The sequence below is a fragment of the Rhopalosiphum maidis genome, chromosome 2 (genome assembly GCF_003676215.2).
Source record: "Rhopalosiphum maidis isolate BTI-1 chromosome 2, ASM367621v3, whole genome shotgun sequence".
Lineage (NCBI taxonomy): Eukaryota > Metazoa > Arthropoda > Insecta > Hemiptera > Aphididae > Rhopalosiphum > Rhopalosiphum maidis.
In genome coordinates, this window is record NC_040878.1 from 84722992 (window position 1) to 84738212 (window position 15221).

Here is a 15221-nt window from a genome sequence, read left to right on the forward strand (position 1 = left end):
GTAAAATTAATACATTCGTCGTTCCTCTCAGAATCTAAAAAGATAGATATAATTTTAAAATACAATAAACAATCCAATTTTTATAATATATAATAATATTTGCTGTGAGACTAAAGGTAATACACCTCTTCAAACATCCTCACTAACTCATTTTTTCCATCGGATAAAATTATGGATAATGGACTTCTTTAACTTTTTTTTAATAGCTTATAAGTATATTATCGTATTATTTATTTGGATTTCACATTTTCGCAAATTAAACCTCGCAGCATAACAAATAAATAACACCTACTATTTTTAAAACTGCATTTAAAACGTAAATCAAAAAAAACATATTATTCAACACTAAGATTATAATTAAACCGACAAGTATATAATAATTTATAAATATTAAAAATTATGCATCAATCATTATCCATATTAGATATTTAATCTATATTTTATAAATAATAGTTTTTAAATTTCTATGTAGTAAAACTATGTTAAAGTATACAACATTAGTTTTTTTTATTAATTTAATATAGATAAGTATTACAATTTAGTACATAAATTGAATACTAGACTTCCAAGTTATTTTACCCTTATACTAGGTATAGAACAACTGTACAAAAGTGATAACATCTATGCATTCACTCAAATTTTAGGCATATGCGTTAACAAATACCGAACTACAACACAGTAGTCGATTCTCGTATTATCCAAAAAGTCGTAATTAAACACTGCGTATCGCTCATACACATTTGATAGCTATCCCACTCAACCAAAATTGATAATAATATTATTCGTCAAAAGAATCCAAAGCAGTGGGGTGCACTTAACAATTTGGAAAATTATTCGTTCGGAACAGTATTTTAATTAGGAAATATCTACTTAGAAACACATACTGTTAGAATTTTATTTTTATTTTCTATTGAATCATATTACTTTGGAATCGTAATCCGTTTGAAATATATTATGTCGGAAATTAATGCGCTCGGCAACATTATTTTATAGAAAATATTCTGTTGCAAAATATGTTGATTGAACTGAAGTAAACTGATTAATATTTTTTCAGAATCGTATTAACTCAAAAACTTATTTTCACAGAAAATATTTTGTTAAAAATGTATATCATTGGGTTTTAGCAGTTGTATAGTATACAGTGTAAACGGTTCCATACAAATAGTTCTCAAACGGAATAAATTTTAGTATAAATATTTTATGGACAAAATATACTTCCAAATCAATACAGCTTCACGTAAATACAATTCAGAAAAAAATATTTTCCAAATTGCACGTTCCAGCCAATTATTTTCCTATTTAATACAGCCCTCCAACACTCCAACGCGCACGAGCATGAGTCCGACCCAAATGCGTACCCGTTATGAATAGAAAAAACTAAAAAATAAATAAATAAATAATGTTCGAAACGAAGCGTTTCAGACCAATTTCCGTGTAGAGTGTTGTGTTATAATACGCGACAATAACATACTGAAAAAAGTAAAAATATAAACAGTGGGTCGTAGGTTATAGGTACACCAATATTGAATATACCATAAACCTATTTAATTTAACAAAACGAATAATAAATAATAATTAGAATAATATTAGAAGAAGGCGAAGAAATAAGAAAAAGCGTTCGGGCCCGTGCTATTGGTACCACTGACTGCCGCCGCGCCGGTATATAATCTGCTTAACAGCAGGCGTATGTATATTGTAAGTATATATATATATATATATATATATTACACATACACACACACAGACACCAGATAGCGACGACGACGATGACGGCGGCGGCGGTGTCTGTTTTAACGGCGCTGCCTGCTCGTCGTGATGTATACACTATACAGTATACACGTACATAAAATTGTATTTAGTCCTGCGACGAGCGTGTAGCGCGCGAGGAGTTAATCGAATATTAATTCGGCCCGTCAATCTCTCTATCGGACTGCTCAGTAGAATATTGAAACGACGTTCAAAATATCGTTTTACTTTTACAGTTGTTGTACTATTAATAATTATTATTATAATTATAATAATCGTTGTCGTCGACAGGACATCGTGAGGCGGCCGTAAGTTTTGCACAAAAACGAACAAAACCGCATTCCGTAATGCGACCCCGACGGACCGGACATAACGAGTAACGCACCGCCTGACGAGATAACATTACAATATCATTAATAATTATTATATTCTCCAAACATATAAATTTGATTATTTGAAAAAACAAGTTGCGTTACTAAATAAAAACAATAGTAGAAAATTCCACTTTCCGGCCAGTCCTTTATTACATTATATTAATATGTTCGGGTTTTAAATTATTATTACTCTATCCGTTCATACCACTACAGATGCAGAAAGAATACTGAACTGCCCAAAACAGCTTTTTATCGCAGAAAGAAAAATAATAAAAATCGAAAACACAATTTAAAGAATATGATTTTGTTTGTTGTGTTTTGTGGACTCCAATAGGCAATAATGTCAACCTCGTTCCAAAAATAAATAAATAACAAATATTTCAATAAACGAAATATTGTGCTTTATATTTAGAAAAACATTGAATAATTCCAAATAAATCTTTAAACCTTATAGGCACTAATACACAAAACTAATAGTATATGCGTTTTACGTATCATTGTAAAAAATAAACAATGTGTTACATACTTTCGTATTATATACATATATACAAGTTTATATATGTTTATCCGTTTTAATTAAGTATAAATGACTTTGGAAATAAAGGTACATAATATATATATTAGCTACTACATTATATATTTTTAGATAAATTCTACATAATATCATAAAAAACATATGTTATCTTATCAAATATAACTACTCATACGTTGTACGTAAAAATAATATAAATGATAGGATACACTGTATTTTAAAAATAATTTATAAACTACTTTGGAACAACAGTTTATAGTATAATCATATAAAATGTATCCATTCATTCCATTCCAAACGCAAATACATAGATAATTTATAAAGTTAAGTAAAAATATATAAGTTCCTATAGTATATTAATTTAAAAAAATTACATATCATAATTTGGAAACTTCAAATACTATATTTATTTTCATCGCATAACTAATAATATGATTTATAATATTATTATTATAGAAATAGATAAATCAACATTGTCTAAAATAAGTAATATAAAATAATGTATTATAAATATAAATTTATGGAAATTCAATATTAAGCTAAATATTTCGAAGAAAAAATATTTATTATAGGCGAGATTCTGACAATCAATTTTCAGCAATATAAAACATATTTATGTTTCGACTATATTGTGGGCGGTCTAAATGGAATATTGTAGCACGTCTTTAACTTATCGCTGAGCCGCATTTTCCCTTCAAAGAACCAAATAATAGCGTGTATCATTTCATTTTTTTACTTCCGGTTATATGCCTATATAATATTATACGGTTTTATAAACATTCTGCAGACTTAACATAAAATATCTTAAAAAGTACACGATATTTCGGAGAGATTCAATTGTAGAAAGACTCCCGTTGAAATTATTTTAATCGAAGAACAAAATCAATTTTGTTTGAAGACGAGAGACGCAAAAAAAAATACCTATGCACATAAGGCGCGAAGGGTGTAGTAGAACTTTATATATTTCTACTCTATTTTTCAGTAAGAATTTCGAATGCTTTAACAAATAAATAAATCACCACCCGAACACACAGCTTCAGATATTTATAGCCTATAACTAGATACATTGCCTACCGGCCACTTATCACTACCATCTTTTACAAAAATGAACCTAATAATAGTAAATACAATATAATACTATAATTTAGTTTTAGTTGTACATCTATAGTCTGTCTAGCGAGAGAATGTGCCGATTCTATGCAACCTCCCGCCTCACCAGTCACCATGCTATCAAAACTGGTTCGCTAATGGCTGGGTATCATTGGGGATGCGTAAAAAAACTGATTTTGATCGATTTGCGACGCGTTCTATAGCTGGACAGAGTATATATAAAGAAATTTTCATAATTTAACTAAGTATGAAACATCAATAAGAATTTCCAGTATTAGATAAACTATTGAAACATTTATAAAAACATCATTACTATAATTATAAATTAAAATAATATTATAACCTCCAACAACAATGATTATTGTTTACTATTTTAAAACCAATAAAAAGACTTCTACTCCTGACACATTTCGCGCCACCTATCTCTATCTTGAACTGTCTCTCTCCTGTAGTTTTCAACTCCTAGGGTTTTTAAATCTATTTCTACCACATCAATCCATCTTTTTCTAAGTTTTTTTTTCTTGTGGTTTCCATATCAGTGCTACTCTAACTCTTTCGTGCTCTCATCTTCTTATTATGTGGCCTAACCCTCTAACCATAGTATAGTGAGCCGGTCTAGGTATGTTAATCCTTTGGCCCTTAATAAAGCTTATAACTGGTACTAGTTCTAACATATTGTACAACTCTTTGTTAAATTTCGTCCGCCAAATTCCCGCTGTTTTATCAATGATAGGTCCACATATTGTCCACCGTATTTTGTTCTCAAAAATCCTCAATTTGTTCTCTGTTTGCAGTTTGTTTGTCGTCCAAGCTTTGCAACTATACGTGAAAGTTGGTCTAATAATAGCTACATAAAATCTTACTTTCGTTTTATAGATATCACTTTGGATGTTAAGAAATTTTTTAGTGCATAGGTAGCTTTTTTGGTTTTATTTATCTAAATAATTATTTTAGTATAGTCCTCAATCACGGTATTCTGATATAAATTACAATTTTTGAATTTCTTCTCCGCCCCCTTTATTGACGTTTCAACTGCTATAGTAGATCATATTATAAGCTATTTGCGTCTTTAGAAAATTATTTTAAATTAAAATTCTGCTCAAAATTATTTAAAAATTTACTAATTGGTATGTACATTGTACGTAGGTAAAACATCATGCATAATAATTAATTTTCATATTATATTATTATTTTAAGAGTATATGACTCTTGAGTCATGACATATTTAATTTAATTCGTAAAATTAATCTTTAATGCCAACAGAAGTTTATTTATTATTATTTATAAAATATGTACCTATATAAATGCTTATCTGTTTAAGCAAAATCATATTACTGCAGCATTCTTAAAAGTTAATTTTAATTAATTTTTATCAACGTATTAAACAAGATAGCTATAGGTGTAATGTGCGTCGGAATACGTAAGCGTGTTTGTATTACTTTTTAAAATGGATAACTGTAATTATATTTAATATTAATAGTTTTTTCTTATTAAAATATTAATGGAGTTAAGTATTTAATACACAAAATAACTTTATGATACCACAATTATAAAAGCTTTTTCAAAATTAAAACCGTAAAATTTCAATTTTAATAATTAAATAGATTTAGGAAATTTAAATACATAATTATTATTATACTAACATAGATTATGAAAGTATATAATTGTTTATTTATGATAACATTTCAAAGCTATGATAACAAATAACAAGCAACCAGCTGGTATTTTGACGCATTTATTAATCGATAATCACACTTATAAAAGTGAGTAACAAAGTGTGAAATATTATTTGTCGAACATGTCAAATTTAATATCATAATGTACTTTGATCTCTTAAACGTTAAATAATTTATTATCAATAGAAAATAGGAATTTTTTCTTTGTAATTAAATATATAATAGATCTCAATATACTCAACTGTTTAATTTGTAATGTCACAAAAAAAATATTAAATTTATTTATTTTATATTTTATAAATAACAAACATAAAAACTGATAACCAAATACATATGAAAATATTATAACAAAAATTGTGTATTAAAATATTTATATCTATAATAATTTGTCTATATTCTATAATATACTCTCTCTATGTATAATATATATATAGTGGTCAGCAACCGGCGGCCCGGGCCGCTATTGTATACGACCCGCTTTAAATTTTAGAACGACGAATCTTTTTTTTTTATACATTTTATTATTTTAAACTTTAAGGCAGTATTTTTTTTATAGTAAACAATTTAATTATTCACTGACCACTGCTCTATATTATATATTATGTTTATGGGTAAAAATCATAATTAGTATTTTGATTGATTTTATTGACCTAAAATATTTAATACAGTTAGGTGATGTTTATTATCTGCTGTTAATGTTTTTATTTTTAAATTGATAACTTTAACATAAATGTCTATGTGCATATATAATTACTTTGCGAAGAACATTAAGAAAAAAAATAATACATAGAACTAAAATCATGTATAAATGTATAATACGCGTATCAAAATTGTTTTTTTCTTTTTTAATTATTTTTAACGGTATAATGTATATTATAATATATATTATGTTTATTCGTGGTATGTGTATTATGTACGAGTAGATAACAAAAGAAATAGCAACCCAAAGTATTTTCTGTATCCGTTAAAATGTTTTATTGTTATAATTTATTAACGATTTACTGAAGCAATTTATTATTTAGACTTTTTACTATCGTAAACCATACGCCATGTCATTAAAATTAATTTTATTAAGTTAACAGGCAAAAATCTTTTATAGGTTCATTAATATTGTAAAAAAGTCAAAATCCGATTTAACTTTTTTCTAAATCAAGAGACAAATTGTCTGTTTAAAAACAACATATTATGTGGAAATTTAATTCTGTTAAGTTTTGTATTTATTATTTTTATTTACGATTTAAATTTAAACATTATAGTTCCTTTAAACAAAATTACCAAGTAAAGGCTAAAATAAAAACAAAATAATATATACTTGTTTAATGCAACGATTGGACATAAAACGAATACAAATCTGAACAAAAGCAATCAAATAGAGATACTATAAAATAAAATCATTTTTACCTAAAACACAATAAAGAATTGCAGAAATTGAAAACACACCACAAATAGAATTTTGTTTAAAAATTTAACGTACGAAATCCTTGTACAATAATAACAACAATAATAGTAACGTTTGTACAATATTCAGTACCTACTTTATAAATTATAAATTATATAAACGACCATTCAATATATTACTTAGAGAAACATTTTTTTTTTTATCACGAATAGAAAAATGTTTAATTTTTACTGAAAAGTATTGATAATGACGAAAGCATGCAAGATCGAAATATCCATTAGGTTTTAGTGACGGAATAGGCTGTGTTATGTAGTGTGAAACGCCCTCGGATATTATTATATTTACATACAAGCGCGCGCGCACACACAGTGACCGATGATGCGCAGTACTTACGATGGCAAGTTATACAAAAACTGAATATAGTAATTAGGCACTTAATTGAAATAATTACAATATACGAAAATCATTTTTGAAAATTAACAACGTAATATAGTAATTGTAAACAAAATAAAAAAGTAAAAATTACAAGTTTAAATAATTAAATAAACCTGTTGAACAAAGTATATGCGCTTATTATATATGTAAGTACCTACTAAATGCGTTTGAAAATGTCATCAATGTATAAATCTGGTCGGTAGAGTAAAGCACGAAGCACTACATGGAGGCAAAATATTACGATGAAACTCTTAATAATAATAATAATCTACGATTTAGAAACTAGTGACCGCGAAACTCTGAGAAACACTACGCCATACACCCGTTGCCGAGCGCACACTGACACTCTTCAACTTTTAAAAACACACACGAGCCAACTGTTCACCGACGAACAGCCGGGGCCCCTTGGATCGCTTCGAGCGGACAACCCTAGCGCACAGGGGTTCTCAGACCGTCGTCGCCACAGTAAATCGTTCGTATATGCCGGCATAATAACACGAACATGATACACACTCGCATTTATTATTACAACTATCTACAGCCATATCATATTAATATATTTATTTATTATATAGTGCACGCTGGTCGTTAAAACACGTCTCGACTAATTTTACCCACGTGATTTAAATACGTAATATGTTTCGTTCACTATTTATCCACAGATGACATTTTTAAGCTCCTCTTTAATTAACTATAGTCTTTTTTTTAGTTTTTAGTCGAATCTACGGAGTATTACATCTTAATTATTATAATACATACATTTATTTAATTAAAACGCTATTATATACCTATGCTTTATACAATTTACAACTGATATGGCCGATATGGGGATTGGGACACATATACTTCGCCTGACGGTTATAAATAATAAATGAAAGCTATCAAAACAGTATTTTATAAAACTATTATTGCATTATATACTATACAACATTGAATATGTTTTCATATTATGAGCTGTAATATTAAAGTCAACTTTGGTACCGTTCATTTTGTATTCAACTTTGTTTTATGTATTTTTTTTTACGAGGTTTTTTATAATATTAATTACATCATTTAGTTTCAAATTATTATATACTTTGCACACAATTGTTTATGATAATGTCAATTATTTAATTATAATTGACCATCAAAATGTAAATGCATTGTTCATATAATAAAAAAAATATTGTAAGAAAAGCGTAGATTTTATTAACATTAATTTTTCTAAATAAAAATGTATATGAATTGAAAAACAAATTATAGGTTGTTTAAAAAAATTATTTGATTGTATGCATTTTAAAATAATGTTTTTTTTTTTATTATTGTTATAAAATTATTGATTAGATAGAATTTTATAAGTGATTAAATATTATTAAAACATATATATATATTTATTTCAGTAAACTATGAAATTCTATAAAAAATAATTAAATTATTGTACCCAACTTCTCTGTATAAAACAATTTCAATAGTTATGATAAATGAAACGTAAAAATTCAACTAAGCTATATATTTTAAGTTTTTTTGGCTTTCTATTCTATACCCACGTTTTATTTTGTGAACTATAAATAATTCACAAATGTGTAGGTATTGGTAACAATTTCCATGTTAATAATATTTTATACCGTTATTTGTTATACATTATTATTTACGCATTTATTTTTAAATATCACAACACCTTTAGGCTTTAATTACATTTTGAGAAAATAAATGTTATAAAGGGTGCACAGCAGCTTTTGAAGTGCATCTGAGGCCATTCATCAACCGCCGGACCCTTGTTGTAAAACTGAAAAAGAAGGGATATCTCCATCAAACCACCCCCTATATTATAACCACATCCTTCTTGTATTTCAACAATGCTTCGATGTTTGCTCAGCTGAAATCGTTTCAGGAGCCAATATCGAAAATAATTGTTTAGAACTTAAAAAATACCAAATAATACTATGATAAATTCAAAAGTATTTTGTTAATTGAAAAAAACAAAGAATTTTCTTCTTTTTTAATAATCTATAAACCTACACGTAACAAAATGATTCTTAATATCTATAATTGGTCATCGATATTTAAAAAAGTGTTTTTATATAGTAAGCAATATTTATATAAAATAGTTTTATAAATATAATATAATTGTACACAATCATATAAATAAACATTAAAACTATATAGGAGTAAAAAAAAATGAGAGGTACTATTTTACACATCAATAAATTCGTACGTACCAGAAAAAATGGATTTTAATCAAATTAATTTTACTATTTTTAAATCCAATTCATTTTTTTTTAAATTTAACATTTGTGTAATGTACACATTACGTAAATACGTGTATACTATGTACATATTACATAATATAAACTAATTTAACATTTTCCAATATAAATTTTTTTTCTCGAGTATAATATATCAATTTAATAAGTGGTCTTATGATAATTGTCAGACCCGCAGTTGTATCTACTGTATATAGTGTATATATACAGACCGTGGGAAATAAGTTAACAGAATTACGAGTTCAGAGTTTGTCTTTTGATACGGGTTCAAATATAAACACTGAAATGAAAAACGGTTTATTAAATATTATTATTTAGGGCTAAAAAAGCATTTGTTCAACAGCCAGATTGAACTTGTCAAAAACACGTTATGAAATTAATCAGCGAAACACAAGGGCATTATAATAGCTGTTTTTTTTTTTACTTCTGCAGTGTATATATAATATATACAACAAACTTAAATCTTCATTGAGTGTTGAATAAAGTTTTATAAAATAAGTACTTTCAGTCTTTAAAGTATAAATGAATTAATTTTATTAACATGTTTCCATACATTTTCGACGAGCAAATCATGGTGGCAGAACTTTTGACATGTTATTTCTGTTTTATTAGTATTTGAATAATTATTAATTTAATTTAATTAATTAAGCTTAATAAATTAAAACATTTATCGTTTAATAATATTATTAACAGCACAATTTCATTTTATAAAATACGGGCTAGGTCCAAAGTACAATAAAATGTAACTAAAATAATGCATGCAAGCGACAAGTCAGTAGAAGTGCAACAAAAACAGATACGATTAAGTTACTTAATCATGATGGATAAACGTTATTAAGGCACATCATGTGGTGAATTGTATTATTCTAACTATAATTACTAATTAATGATGAGCAAAGGAAAGAAAAAACGAATAGTAGAGTGGGTCAAACACGTAAGAACTCAAAAATAATGAAGGGAGGGAGCAAAGGTGCGTTGGCGGAACTATCAATGATATTACAGAGGAACTTTAAGTCGAAGTCAACTCTTCTATTGAATAGCGTTGAAAGACCCAGTTCACTGAGAATTGAAGAGTGTAGTAATTCAACAGGTGGGAAATATTCAAAACATGGACAGCATGTGATAAAAATCGCCTATGGATTCGATCGATGATTGTAGAACTGGAAGATGTGTGAGAATTACACAAGACTGAACCATACTCAAGCAGGGGTCCCACTAATAAAAAAAATACAGCTTTCGCCGAGGAGGTAAGCATAAAGTCGGACAATATTTGCTTTACGTAACCTTGTAACTTATTGATAAAATGTGATGAAGATTAGCGTTACTGTGTGAGGTGAAAACGGAGTAAACCAGAACACGAATATTCATCGAAGTGGCCAGAGTTAGGAATAGTAGTATCAGACTTGAGGTTACGAATGAATTTCCAAAAGAAACTGAGGTTACTTTTCAATGGAGCTTCTGTACCAGCAATATATTCTTTATGACATATTTCGGACTCCGATTTGTATTTGACACAGGGATTAGAGAATTGAGCATGAATGTATTTACATATATTTTAGATTAAACGAAGATAATGGTTATAGCTATACATCATACATATTTGTAAGTATATAATAATATATTTTTATACACCTAGTACCTACCTAAAAATTGATGAACAATAAATTATATTTTAAAAAGAAAATTATGATTTTCATAACAAAAATCATTTACATATTTAAATTATTATACTTGTAATGTGTATTAAATGAATTGGTGAATATTAATTTTAGTGTTTTAAAAATAGCCCCAATGGGATGAAAAGACATCCAACACTTAAAAATCTTTTGACTAAACATTAAATAATGCCTATTAGTTATTAATGTATTTCACTTAAACAATAAGTACATAATATATGTAGTTGTAATATATATAATAAATTAAACTTTAATGTATAATAATTATAATATTTAGTGTCATGTTTCTGAAAATAAAATCGTACATTCTAATTAGAACTATTAAATAAATGATTTTGTGTTTAGTTAGTTTAATTAGTATATTTTTAAAAGTTTGAACATCACGAAATATTAATAATTAATATACTTTAATCAATAAATTGATGCGGAGTTTTAATAACTAATTATATTTTTATTTTAAAAGAATCATTTACACGAAAACTTACAAAAATGTCGTTAAATACCACTGGTAATGGTAAAAACTTTGTTATTAAAATGATAACAGATCTTATTGGATTATATCTGAGTCCTATAGTCTATACAACGTATAGTACTCTCACAAAAATACACAACATGCTGCATAATATATACAAATACACACACGCACATGCACACACACGCACATACTCACACAATGACGCGGAGGACAGCAGACCCAAACTCCCACCACTAACAAGTATAGTAAGTACTCGGGATGAAAAAATATATATATCTGTCGTAAATTACTACAAGGCGCAGCATGAGATCGGCGGGGGTGGGCGCAGTGTATAGCTGCACAATAGCTGGCTAAATTATAGGCTAGCCAGGCTAGGCTACTCTTTTCAGCATCCACAACTATTATATTATTACATATTACTTTTATTACTACAAGGCTTCATAATATATTATGTATTTGTATATCATATACAAATGTATAAGTACACCTAGTGTTTAATTTTAGTTGTTTTATCAGAAAATAAAAGTAAAAATGTAGGTTTCCCTCATTGTTCTTACAAACAGAAGACTACGAACATTAATACTGACACATGCTATCTATAGGTAGGTACTATACTACCAACGAAGACCATAAAATGCACATAACGGTCATAATGGAATAGGAATCAGAATGACTAAGTAGAAGCAATTTTTTATTTACTGAAAATATACCTATTACATTATATAACCGTTTTAACTTAGCATGATATCTTAATATTTTTTACAACCTATTATAGTTTGATTAAAATTAATTAATATACAGTACTAAACTTCGGCGAGGAAACAATTTAATCTTCATAAAAATATGACAATTTAAAATAAATTTATACTTAAATTATAATTGTATTAAATTTTATTTAAGTTTCAGAATTATTATTTCAATTGTATAATTTAATTTGTATTCATGTTAAACGGGAAATAAACTTATAACCCATAAAGAATAAAATTTAAAAAAATAAGTGACTTATCCCTCTAAAACGTATTTTTTTTATTTTATGGATGCCAGAACCTGTTTGTATTAGGCGAGTACGTTAGATAATATCTCAGATAATATAGTCGACGAGGGTTTTTTTCCCTTTAGGTCACTTGTTTACCCGATAACAACGATTCGATTGTTTGCCAGTTTCTACAAACGGCGACCTTTACATATTTGAATTAGATTATAGGCGGAAAAGGAATGTTAACAGTGCGTTGTATACATGGCAATGTTACCACCAGACCAACTGAATATCAAACACGAATAATACAATAGATTCCAAGCTACACACTACTAGAAGAATTATTAAGAAAATTAAAACAAGTATTATTATATATTAAACACTTAATTGTAAGTAAAATATACTCCATAAATTAATATTCAATAAAATAATTAATAATAAAACAAATAATTCATAGTACCTACATTATTTTTTTTTATTTAGTCGAAAATGATAATTAATACTTGGAAAAAATTAATTTAAGATTCATCTTAAATATAAATAAACATAATTATAAATTATGTTTTGATTATTTTTTAAATATGATTGAAAATACTATTTCTTTATCTCATTGACTATAATATAACGTATAGAATAATGTATACACATAGGCTATATAGGCGGAACCAAGAGTTTAACCAGATGGGACACAATATTCCCCTCTATATAGGTTTTTTCGTTTTTATGTAGCTATTGCCCTTAGGAACCTTTTTGTAGGAGGGTTGAAATATAGTAGATTGCAAAATGTAACTTACATTATTATCTCATTCTCTCTCTCTCTCTCTCTCTATATATATATATATATATATATTTGCATCAAATTCAAATGCTTAACAGCAATTATAAATATTATATTTAAAAATAAAAAATATCATGTTTATAAATTAACGAAATAAAAACTTTTTATTAAATATAGATATTCCAATCGCCTATATATTATAAAAATGGCTAATACATACAGATAATATAATGTATATACTTGTATGTACGGAAAATGTCCTATTATTTTATGTGAAACACAAATTACTATAAAATATAATATTGTAGTGACGTTTAGTCGCGTAACAATAAATCACTAAGTATATTGACTGTATTGAATAATTTATTTGTACCTAAAGAGTATATAATATATCGTATAGAAAAACAAATTCGAAATAAGAACAATATACAATCCTGGGAACGGTAACATATTTTTTTGGAGTAAATTCATTGCAGTCTGTGGTGTTATGAAAACGAACATAATTTTATTAGGTATATGCCGTAGTGCTGTACTAGTAAAGTATATATCTAATAAAGCTTAACAATAATATTTAATAATTTATCATTCATAAAATGTTATATTATATAACATTTATAACACATAAGCGAACCTTTTTAAAACTTAAAAAGTATATTTAGTTTAATTCTAGAATTCTTCAATTATCTCAATAGTGATTATGATTCATCAATTAATTCAAATTCCAGAGTGAATCTAAAATACTATGATAACTGAATAATTTGAAATCTCGTCTCCAAAATAATTTCGTAAAAACCATATAGGCAGACAAATCATTAAATACATATACTTTAGTCTATAATTTTCAGAGCATATTGTTAGTGCAAAACAGTTACGGGACGTATATCTGTTTAATCACGCTAATTACGCATGATTAAAAATTAATGCTTTTGCAGCAGTGCGCTCACAACCACCACGGGGAAAACGACACGACGTTGGGGAAGAAGTTGGGGTTTCATGACGGACACGCTGAGCGCTGAGGGATTATTATATACACGGTATGGTGGTGGTGGTTCGCCTCAACGCAAAACTAATGGCCACTTCACCTGTCCCGACCAGAGGAATATAAGAGTTGCATAATAATAATAAATAAAAATATATAATAACGCACGTCGTTTTGTATGAGTATAGTGCCAGGAGTACTATATTATATATTATATATTATATAGTTATAGGAGACGAGGGATAAATCAAATATCTCTGCAGCGACCTTATATATTATACATAATAATATATAGCATCGTACGCAGTATGCAGTGTTTTTTTCGTTCGATAGCCCTTGCGTATAGCCTAAGTTGAAAAGTACTACGAGCGACACCCTGCCATATAATATGTGTACGCACACATTTGTACTGTGTACAAATGATCGAATATTGTGTATAGGGGATGAACGAGTTAGCGGGAAGTATTAATATGCCGCTGTATGGTTTGCCGTTTTGCGCTCTTGCATGTATGTGACTCATGACGTATATTATAGGTAAATCATAAATATGGATCATTCTTTACATACAAACTCGTAGTTACGTCCACATCATATCATCACATACCACTGGACAATCGAGACACGATTATAACTTTATAATATTATTGTTCAATTTCGTTTAATCGTTTGTTTTGTTTTTATTTATTACACATTAAATAAAAGCGAACATTACCGATAAATCAATATTAAATATAATGCAGTGTACTTGATGATATCCGAGTAGCCATAAATTAAAATAAATATATTTAATATAATATTAATTATTAAAAAACATTTGACAAA

At 27.4% G+C, this 15221-nt stretch overlaps 1 protein-coding gene across 3 annotated transcripts in view; it reads right to left on the minus strand.

The window, feature by feature from the left end:
• Positions 1 to 15221, minus strand: part of LOC113553553 — a 52721-nt gene that overhangs the window by 32134 nt on the left and 5366 nt on the right. Inside the window, exon 1 of one of the 3 annotated variants that reach the window (XM_026956929.1) lies at positions 7431 to 7583. The exons of the other annotated variants lie outside the window; for them this stretch is intronic. Coding sequence (XP_026812730.1) covers positions 7431 to 7452 — 22 coding nt within the window. The 5' untranslated portion in view covers positions 7453 to 7583. Of the gene's footprint in view, positions 1 to 7430; positions 7584 to 15221 lie in introns of those variants that run through there. 3 annotated transcript variants of the gene reach the window in all.